Raw genomic sequence first — 10,559 nt, 5'->3', positions numbered from 1 at the left:
CTTGTTACTTTGCATTCATCACTTGAGAGAGTTTTATGTTGTTTTGTTTAGTTGTGTTTATGGTTTTGAGCATGTATTTGTTAGTATTAACAACTAAACCCCAAGGTCACCGGATGCCGATAAACCTTGGGGTGAACTTGTGTAGTTGGATGGTTTCCTTTACTTTTATTGCAATTGGTGTGTTTTGCGATTCAAGCTTTGTGTATTGTGGTGTATTGGTCTACATGAGAACTATGTATGTCATTTTCTAAGTTGTACTTGGTGGTGTGACCAACACTCTTGTACTAGACCCACTTAGCTTGAAAGGGATTTATGTACAAATACGCATTGACCATTGGGTATTTTGTACTCCTCCAATTATTAGAATTGGACCTAGTATGAGTCTCGGCCCTAATTAGAGAATTCCTAGCTTTTCATGTAATCATAGGAGGATTTGGTCGGAAGAAATTCCGTGGCAATACATGTTTGGGATTATTAGTCAATTGCCGTGACCATCGGGTTGACCTATCTTAGGAATGTCTTGGTCTAAACTGATTGTTGCATGGTAGTCTTAGCATCCTTCTCATTTTAGTAGCCTAGGGGGAATCCGCATCTTTGACCACTTTTATCCCTCAGATTTCACCCCTTTTACCTATGTTGTAGACTCTTTCCTTTAGTTCTCTTTATTTCTTTTTAGTAGTTTAGAACACTTGCTCTTGGACTTGTAGGTTAAACAGCACGTGAAGAGGAAGTAAGGGTAGCTCCTTGGGCCCAGGGACTACAAACCCTGTGTCACTCATAGGGTACAACTTGACAACCCCATGTACTTGCAGGATAGTCATCAAGTTTTTGGTACCGTTGCCTGGGACCCACAAAGAATACTCGTGAAAACACGTAGCTTGTTGATTCAACCATTCATTTTTCCTTCTTATTGTGACATATATTTTCTCTTTATTCATTTTGTTCTCATTTTGAATTTGACTTTTATTTGTTGGTTCGTGCAAGGTACCCATCTTATGACAAGAGCAAATCCAACAAACTTGGTAGAGGCGGATAGTGAAGTTTTCCACCATAATGGTGCATATCCTCTCTACTTCTCCACATGCAGTAATATACTGCTCTGTCATTCTCTTGATCCTCTGGGCAGTAGTTGCCTCTTGTGATGAAAAGGCATGCTTTAGTTGAGCAGTATTTTGCTCAACTAAAGCATTCTAGATGTATTATACTTCTTTCAAATTAGAAAATAATAAAAAAAATAAGGGCAAAAATGTAATTTATGTAGGTAATTGATGCACCTTGTTCTATATAGGCCCTTGTTTCATTCGAAGTGATCTTCTGGTTAGTGGGAAACATCCAGAGTTATATAATAGCCAATTGCAATTTCTTCTTTAAGGACCTTAAGGTCCTTTGTTATTAAAAAATAATTTAACACATAATTATCTAATAAATTAAAACAATAATAGCATGTAATTTGCATCAATATTCATATATATATATCATTAATTAAGCAAATAACACTTCAAATATTTACTTATACTTTTACTTTTATTGTTTTTGGTATTTTTGTTTGGATAAAAAACAATTATATTAAGAAAATCTTTAAAATATATTAAAAAAAGAAAAACTAAATCTGTATGCCGTAAAATTACCCTTTTATGTCTGAAGAAGTCTTTTGCGTCACTTTTGTCTGGCTGTTGTTTCTCGTTGTTGTGTCTGACCACCATTTCACTTCTCTCATGGCTTCCTGGACCCTTCTCACCCCTCTGCTTCTCCTCCTCTCTTCTCTCGCATCTGCTCTATACTCGGATCTCTTCGAATCCTGGTGCCGGGAGTTCAACAGGAGCTACGCATCTGAGGAGGAGAAGCTCGCGAGGTTCAAGGTCTTTGAGGACAACCTCGCCTTCGTGAATCGCCACAATTCGGCCGGAAATTCTACCTATGAGCTTGGCCTCAATGCCTTCTCGGATCTCGCGCACCATGAATTCCGGGCGGCCCGATTCGGGCTCAGTTTCGGGCTCTTGGAGCCGTCCGGTGATCGGATCATATTCCGGGGATCGGCCGGTGGTGTTCCGGATTCGGTTGATTGGAGGAAGAGTGGGGCTGTCACTGCTGTCAAGGATCAGGGTAGTTGTGGTATGTTGATCTTCTCTTGATATTCACTGTTTTTAATCATAGGATCCTTAATTTTTTTATATTTTTGAGCGTATTTTATGTGCTGGTTTCCTTTCGTCCATGGTGAATCGATTTGTTTGGGTAAAATGTTGATGCTTGATGATTTACCTAGCCTTTGGTTATACGTTTAGTGGAAATAGAATTATTTGAAAGAGAAAGGGAAAATGATGTATTTTGGAGCAATTTAAAGGTCAATATTTCTTCTGTGCATTCAAGAGATCCAAATTAGGTTTTCTTGTTGTTATAAGAAGGGTAAAACTTTTATTAGGAGTAACATTCATGATGGTAGTATTTTGACTAGTTGAAGAACCACCAGTCAATTCTTTTAGTTTTAGATTAGTTATTTAGTTACAGCACTGCTTATTTCTTTTAATCTCTCTAAGAAATTTCCTTATTGTTATTTATTTATTATGATTGCCTATATTTATCTTTTGAGGCAAAATTTCTAGACCTATATTTTTTTTATCCTAGGTAAACACAGGTTGATCTGAAATGTGCTGAATGTGACATGAATATATGGAAGACAATATATCATGTTTGGTGGCTTTCAAGAATATGGCAATATGACCTCCATTGATCTGAAATCTGGCTTGAGCCTTACTGGGTATTCTCAAAATATTTTTGTTATTATAAAAGAAATAACAGTACAAAACCCAATAGAGCAATGGAAGTAGAAAAGTTTAAAACTGACTTAGTGTCTGGTAGCATGAAAATAGGGAATAGTGAATAAGGAATTAGGGTAGAATTGGTACTGGAATAGAAAATGGGGAATAAACAATTGTTATGCTTGGCCCCTTGTTTGGTCGGGGAGAAGAAAATCTCTACTTTAAAATCATCTCAGGTAAAAATGGGAGATTTCATGATTATCATTTGTAAAATTCTAATAGTTCAACTATTTACATTGATATTGAATATATTTCACTGCATTCTTCATTGCTAGCATTATTTACAATGGTTGTTGTTGTTACTATTATTTATTCTTAGTATTATTTGCCATTATTAGTAATGATGGTATTCATCCAAAATTGTAATTAGAACTCTAGCAAAATTTGTGTTAAGTTGGAAAAATTATTATTAGCATAGGAAGGTGAAAAGAGAAAACTTTATTCCTCACAGCGGGAATAAGTTAATAGTCCTCAAGGGGTGTATCAAGTATTCTCAATAATAAGGCCTCTTAGTTTATCCAAAAATGAGCAATTGAATAATTATTCTATCCTCCTTCCTATATTTATTAGTTGTTTAGTAGTTATTCCTCCCCTTATTCCTCCTACCAAATGTTACCTTAGTGTAAATAAAATCTATCCTTTTTTCTTTAAAATAAATGAGGACCAAACCAAAATTATAAAAGATACAAATTTCAAGACAAATCCAAGAGTTTCACTTTGTTAAAGAGACTCCAAATCCTAATATTCAAAACCAGTTTGTGGCATGCATAACACTTAGAAGAAAGAAGAAAAGTCAAACAATAATGGATAATGTTTAAAATCATTTAAGTAAGAGTTTCTCTTTCTCTAATCATTTAAAATTTTGCTTATGATTAAGATTTGTTGGCTGTGGTTTGACACTATCTTGACGGTAGTTTATCGATTGGGCAAATATAGTCATTTCATTCCTTTTGCTTCCCCCTTTATAGCCAAGTTAGTGGCTGCTCATTTCTACGAGGAGATTGTCTGGTTACATGAGATTCCATGCTCTATTCTTTCTTATAGAGATGCTATTTCTCTTGGCAATTTTGGCAAGAATTATTTCGTCTTAGTCAGATTCAACTTCGCATTGGCACCTCTTATCATCCTCAATATAACGGGCTGGTTGAGGTCGTTAATTACCTTCTCGAGGCTTATCTCCGATGTTTTGCACATGAGAAACCATCTTCTTAGATCTTAGCTTGGGCAGAATACTCATTCAATATTGGATTTCACACCATGACTGGTACAACACCATTTAAGATTTTTTATGGCTTGTACCTTCCATCTCTGTACCTTTTAGTTCTCGAAGAAACCCACATTGCCTATCTCAAAGAACAGCTTATTGCTTGTGATGAAATGCTGCAGCTCTTCTGTGTCAATCTCCTTAAAGCTCAGTATGAAAGCCCAATCCCAAGCAGATTCCAACTGACGAGAGTATTCCTTTGCAGTGGGAGATGATGTTTTCATGCTACTTTAGCCTTTTTGAAAACACTCACTGGCCAAGCAAAGGTGTGGGAAGCTCCCTTCCTGTTATTTTGGTCCTTATACTATTGTTCCTCTTGTTGGACTAGTGGCATGTGAATTTGCTCTCCCAGAAACTTCGCGTGTCCATCCAATATTCCACGTGTCTTTGCTGCGTTTGGCTCATGGTCAATCTTCTGTTACCCCTTCAGCTGCACTGTCCATCAATGAAGCATGGGAATTAACTTTGGTCCTTAAAAGTGTTATGTCGCATCGTTGGGTTTCACAATTTGGGGTAACTCAGCTTAAGCTATTGGTACAATAGGTAGACCGTCCTCTAAGGAAGCTACATGGGAAAATTATGATTTGTTTGCTAGATAATTTCCATCCTTTTGTCTTGAGGACAAGGTAAAATTTCAGGAGTGGAGTACTGATAAGAATCTGCCACTTCACTCATATTTCAGGAGAAAAAAGAAACATGGTGACAGGGAGACCAAATCAAAGCATGTGTCATCTGAAAATTGCATGTGTTCCTATCTAGTAGTTGTTCCTAGTAGCTAGGTGAATATTTTTTTGTTAGCAAGTGGTTATTTTCTGTTGGGTTGTTATAGGTATAAATATTGACCTGAGGATGTGATTAGAATTAAGAAGTAAGTTGTATTAAAATCCTCGCCCTTACGATATGGACATCTTCATTTATTCAGGTTATTGTGTTTAGATTCTGACACTTTTCCTTCAATAAAAGGCATTGTTTTTTCTCTTGTTCTCTACAATCTTTGCTGGTTTATCATTCTGCATTTCAGTTCTACTGTTAAGTTCATCTATTGTTAGGGTTTCTTGATTGCCATGCTGTTCATTATGTTCTTGATTACCTTTTTGTTTATGGAGATATCAAGTATAAAAGTACGATTGATTCAAGCATGGGGCATCCTTAATGTTTATGCCTTAGTTATGCATTCATGTGCATGACCTCTTCCAAAGTACCTTCTCAAAACTATTTTGATTATCATATACAATATTGTGTGCCAGTCTGTCTTTCTGCAACAATCTGTTGAAGTTGCTATTGTCTTATTCCCATTGGCCATGTTTGTCTTTATTTTGTGCGTTTGATGTGTTTGTCTTTCTTCTGATAAGAACAAACTTCATTCTTATACCAATGTTGTGTTACCTTGCGCCTCATGAACCTTGTTATCACTGTGGTTGTTTTTCTATCTATCTTCACACAGTTATACAAGGTCTTATTTCTTGTTAAAGCCTTATTTATATTGTTAATTCCCAATTGGCAAAACACAACATTTCTCTAGTTTGATCCTTTCTACTATTCAGAGTATATTCTTGGTCTGCATCCTTTGAAATCCCATTTACAAGTTTTGAATACTATTTTTGATGGTTCCATGAAGATCTATAAACTGTGCGGTCTATTAAAGGCGCTTGGTATAGCCTTAGATTTAAAAATTTGTAGAGATTTCTTTATTAAAAACTGAAATAATGTGGTGGGGCAATGTGACAGTCAACAAGTAGCAGATAATGGGCTTGATTGACCATATCATAGCCTGGATGTCTCCAGGCTGGATCACAAGAAGCACCTTCCATAACTAGAGGATAGTTAGCACAGTTTAGTATGTTTACGAACTTAACAATTCATTGTAGATGTATTTTTCATATGAAAGCATATGGTAGGCATAGTAGAATTATCCTCATTCTCTCATTCTTAGTGCAGTTTTAACAACTGTTTCCTATGTTGAGAATATCTCATTGCATGTTGATCTATAAAAATTTTGAGATGGGGCTTGGACCTCTTTCTTCTGTCCATACAAAATCCTATTCGGCAATATGTCCTCCCTGAAATTCAGGCTGCAAGTTTCCATCTGTGGCATTTGATGCTTCAAATCATGCATCCTGAGTAGGCAACTTAGTTAGGATCTCGACTTTGATTAGGTTTTATTTCCAGTAAATATATCCAAATAATTGATATCTACGCTTAACAATCCTTTAATCTATCAATCTCTGAACTGTGCATCATATTTGCAAATGAATAAACATTGAAGGAAGAACTGAACCCTACATTTGGGTTTGAGTTTGAATGCAATGCTCCTGTGAAAAAGCTCACCCTTTGTGAACATATTTGTGAAAAACCATATTAATAGTTAGCATGCTTTGCTTAGGATTTCCAAGTGCGTTACTTCCTTGTATTAGCTTTTGCGGGATCCTTCATGTTCCTTCATTAGCCTTATTCCAAAATGCATGCCTTCAAACCATAGCTCTAAGGTTTTCTATACTGATTTTCTAAAAGGACCTCTGAAAAGTGTTGGTGCCGTTTTTTTCCCCTTTTGAAAAATGGATTTCTGGATATTGTTATGTTGTAGCCTTATCACAAGGAATTAAGAAAAAGTGGAGAACAACCATGACAAATTTTTGAAGATGAGGAAAATGAGATGTAATAAATGATAAAATAATGCTAAATTTTTGTTAATACGCTGGTTTACTTTCCATGTAATCTAAGCAAGGTTGATAAAATTGTTCAGAAAGACTTCTGAATTTTGGCTTTATCATTAATAAATAGATCAATTTCAAACTAGTTTGGTTGTTTCTAAGCTTGAGTTAATCATATTTAGTTTTAGTTTTAATTTATATGTAACAATCATAGGAAACTATCAAATTGGCATATTAGTTTGGTGCCTTTATCAGAAGATTGATTTAATTAACTAGGTCAGTACTCTGACCCTTTTATTCATAGTGTTGGCAATAATTTTGTTAAGTTGCCTTGACAAGGCGCTCCTCTTTGACTTGAATTAAAACTAGTTGAGCTTGAGTGAACCTGTGTTAGCTCATAGTTTCATTTGATTGAATCTACTCAGATCCCTAGGCCTGAGTATATGGACATGGCATCATCCAGGCTATTAGAAATTCTGTTTTTTCTGGTTTTTGGTTACAATAAATAGTAATATATATGTTTGTGACTGGATACTTTGGTTTCTAAGTAAGTTTGTAATGTGGATATAAAACTTTGAATCATTTGTAGGATTTATTTTCTGAGCCTTAGCTTCTTGGTTTTATTGATTTATGCTTGTGTCAGTTGAGTATCCAAATTCGTCATGGTGTTGCAGGAATCTTCTTTTACTTGGCACTTTGAAATGATTACATGGGAACCAGCAATTCAAACCTGTTTCATTAATATTCAACTGATATTAGTGTTGGTCTATGACCAAAATTTTTTGGGTTCTTGATTTCTATTGGTTCGGTTTCAGGTGCTTGTTGGGCCTTCTCAGCCACTGGTGCGATTGAAGGGATTAACAAGATTGTCACAGGATCTCTTGTCAGCCTTTCTGAACAGGAGTTATGTGATTGTGACAGAACTTATAACAGTGGTTGTGGTGGTGGGCTTATGGACTACGCTTTTAAGTGGGTTATTCAGAATCATGGAATTGATTCTGAAGATGACTACCCATTTAAAGGAGCGGAAAGGACTTGTCTTAAGAACAAGGTATAATCATCAAACTGTTGTTATCTGTATAATGAAGGTTTTGATCTTTTTAGCTCTTTTTCATCTACTGCTGAACATTTCTGTTATTTTCCATTGCAGCTGAATCGCCGAGTTGTTTCAATTGATGGCTATACTGATGTGCCTGCAAATAATGAAGATTTACTACTCCAGGCTGTTGCAAAACAACCTGTGAGTGTTGGAATATGTGGTAGCGAAAGAGCATTCCAGTCATATGCAAAGGTCAGCTCGACATTAATAATATAATTTTATTTAAAAAAATTTATTATTTTCCAAACCTAATTTGAAGTGTTATTGTTAACTTGTTAGGGTATTTTTAATGGTCCATGTTCTACTAATCTGGATCATGCTGTACTGATCGTGGGATATGGTTCACAAAATGGAGAGGACTACTGGATTGTGAAGAACTCATGGGGAACAAGCTGGGGGATGGATGGTTATATGCATATGCAACGTAATAGTGGGAGTTCACAAGGAGTATGCGGCATAAATATGCTAGCTTCCTTCCCAACCAAGACAAGTCCAAATCCTCCTCCTTCACCTGGACCAAGTCCGACAAAATGCAGTTTGCTGACTTATTGCCCTGCTGGAAACACCTGCTGTTGCACTTGGCGCATTTTAGGGCTGTGCCTTTCATGGAGTTGTTGTGAGCTGGATTCTGCTGTTTGCTGCAAAGATCATCGTTACTGTTGTCCATCTGACTACCCTGTCTGCGATGACAAGAGTAAGCAATGCTTTAAGGTATTTTCTCCTCCATTCTTTCAGTGTTTTCACTGTATATAATCTCAAAATTTCCACTGCATTGCATATTGGTAATTGCACAATTAGTACGAACTAAGCACCTTTGATCCGATTGGTCCTTCAAATCAAAAGTTGGCCTCTTAAGTATTTGAACTAAGAGCAAATGTTCTAGCTTGGTTCCTAAACTCTATAAGAAAGGTTTACTTACATCCTCTTTTTAGCTCTTCTCCTCTTTTTTTCCTTAATGCAGGGACCATGATTGTGCTTAACCCATGGTGCCTTGATATACAATGTTCTCTTTTCAGAGATTTCAAGTTGTCTTTCTTGTTTCTAGACCTATAGTTTCCATTTCAACTGTACAATTTTGCATTCTGCCCTTGCCTTGCAGGGGAGTAGGAATTCCACGGGAGTTAATGGATTTAAGAGAAAATCCTCTTTCATGAACTTCAATGGTTTGAAGCCCTTCTTGGAAGCTTTGGCTGCATAAAACTCAGAGATGACGGTAACAAGCCTACCCTTACTTTCATTTTCCACCACTTCGTTCTCAAAGTTGATTACAAATTTGCACTTCTCTAGGTTTCCAATCCCTAATCACTGGTGGGTGACTTGTTTTCCACTAGTCCGCCGAATCACCAATATTCAGAAATTGGAGTAACTCTTACAAAATGTTTAGAGTTCGTGTGCCATATCATATTTGTAGCTGTAACCATTGTTTAATAGAATACATTTCTTAGGTTGTTGGTTTGTACTAGTGTGTGGGACTACCTGGTAAACCACTTGAAATCACACAAATTTGTCTGAGAACTTAAACCACTTGAAATACACAAATTTGACTAAGAACTTAAATTATCTCGTAGAATATTATGTATTTCGTAATTTGGTTCTATGTTAATATTATATGGCATTGTTGTAATGCACTAATTCAAAGGAAACAGAATAGACAGAACAATAATGAGAGAATACAAGGATTTGGGAGAGAAAAAGAATATTTTTTATCTTTATTTATTTTTGTAATAATAATTGATTTAAAATTTAAAGAGTGGTGAACATGTCTGTCATTGTATATTGCTTCAGCGGAATTCGCTTGGCTGTCTCGTTTAATATATCGTCCTTTTAGGTGGGATGTGCCATATTATATTTGTATCCTTCTGAATGAACAGCTCGTTTGAGATTGAGTTTTATGTACATTAGATAAATATCCTTCATTTGCACAACTACTTATTTGAGATCTGGATTCATTTAAGTAAAATAAACCCATATTAACACATCCTCAAAGATATTGAAACATGTGCTTAATTCCATTATAATATTTTGTTATTGGACAAGAGCTAAATCTTGCCAACAGCTTGTAGAAAATATAGTATAATTTTCTAAATAGTATTTCTATTTTTTTAAATTTATCTTTTTAAATCTTTTCACTATTTTAAGTGAGTTATGTAGTCCCCCTTCTTGAGGGTATGTGGTTAGAGCATAGAGTTTATGGAGACTAAAACGGCTAAAATAAAATAATAGAGAGACTTAAAAAATCACAATTTAAAGTAAAAAGACTAAAATGGTAAGTTTAGAAATGTAGAGGAACTATTTAGAGAATTATACATAGAAAATACTATATTTGGTAATGTAAAAAAAATTAGTATCCTAATAGCACTAAGATATGACATTCCACGACCAAGAAGTTCATCATTTTTTTCATTTTTTTCTAATGTAGGTATGGATCTTTATTTATTTTAAGTGATCTTGCAAATATTGGGTAAGTGATCTCATAAATATTGGGTGTATTCAATGGGTGTACTTAATTCATACAAAATTACTTTAAAATCTTCTCCAAGTTGATTGATAAACAAATATTCCATTTTTCAAATATTTAACATGTATGTGAGACAAAACTTGGTTTCCCTAAATTTTTCATAATAAATTTTTTATTTAAATAATATACTACTTCCAAAAGTCTTTTGGAGTTTCAATAATATTTAAATCATGTAAATATACAGTAACAAACTTAGATCTGAACCTTTTAA

At 35.2% G+C, this 10,559-nt stretch overlaps 1 protein-coding gene across 1 annotated transcript; it reads left to right on the top strand.

The window, feature by feature from the left end:
* The first annotated feature begins 1,635 nt into the window (after positions 1 to 1,635).
* On the top strand, positions 1,636 to 9,390 carry LOC120267809 (zingipain-2). Its single transcript, XM_039275491.1, has 6 exons — positions 1,636 to 2,112; positions 7,547 to 7,782; positions 7,882 to 8,022; positions 8,110 to 8,541; positions 8,930 to 9,043; positions 9,118 to 9,390. Exons 1-5 carry the CDS (start codon positions 1,716 to 1,718, stop codon positions 9,026 to 9,028), a joined length of 1,305 nt encoding a protein of 434 aa, XP_039131425.1. The 5' UTR covers positions 1,636 to 1,715; the 3' UTR covers positions 9,029 to 9,043; positions 9,118 to 9,390.
* Positions 9,391 to 10,559: the final 1,169 nt, after the last annotated feature.

The sequence above is a fragment of the Dioscorea cayenensis genome, chromosome 8 (assembly GCF_009730915.1).
Source record: "Dioscorea cayenensis subsp. rotundata cultivar TDr96_F1 chromosome 8, TDr96_F1_v2_PseudoChromosome.rev07_lg8_w22 25.fasta, whole genome shotgun sequence".
Classification (NCBI taxonomy): domain Eukaryota; kingdom Viridiplantae; phylum Streptophyta; class Magnoliopsida; order Dioscoreales; family Dioscoreaceae; genus Dioscorea; species Dioscorea cayenensis.
This window is presented reverse-complemented; position numbering and strand designations above follow the sequence as displayed.

Excerpts from the sequence above, each read along its gene's own strand:
- LOC120267809 (XM_039275491.1), top strand. The coding sequence starts at position 1,716 with ATGGCTTCCTGGACCCTTCTCACCCCTCTGCTTCTCCTCCTCTCTTCT. Across the intron at positions 2,113-7,546 it reads CAAGGATCAGGGTAGTTGTG|GTGCTTGTTGGGCCTTCTCA; the intron begins GTATGTTGATCT and ends GTTCGGTTTCAG. Across the intron at positions 7,783-7,881 it reads GGACTTGTCTTAAGAACAAG|CTGAATCGCCGAGTTGTTTC; the intron begins GTATAATCATCA and ends TTTCCATTGCAG.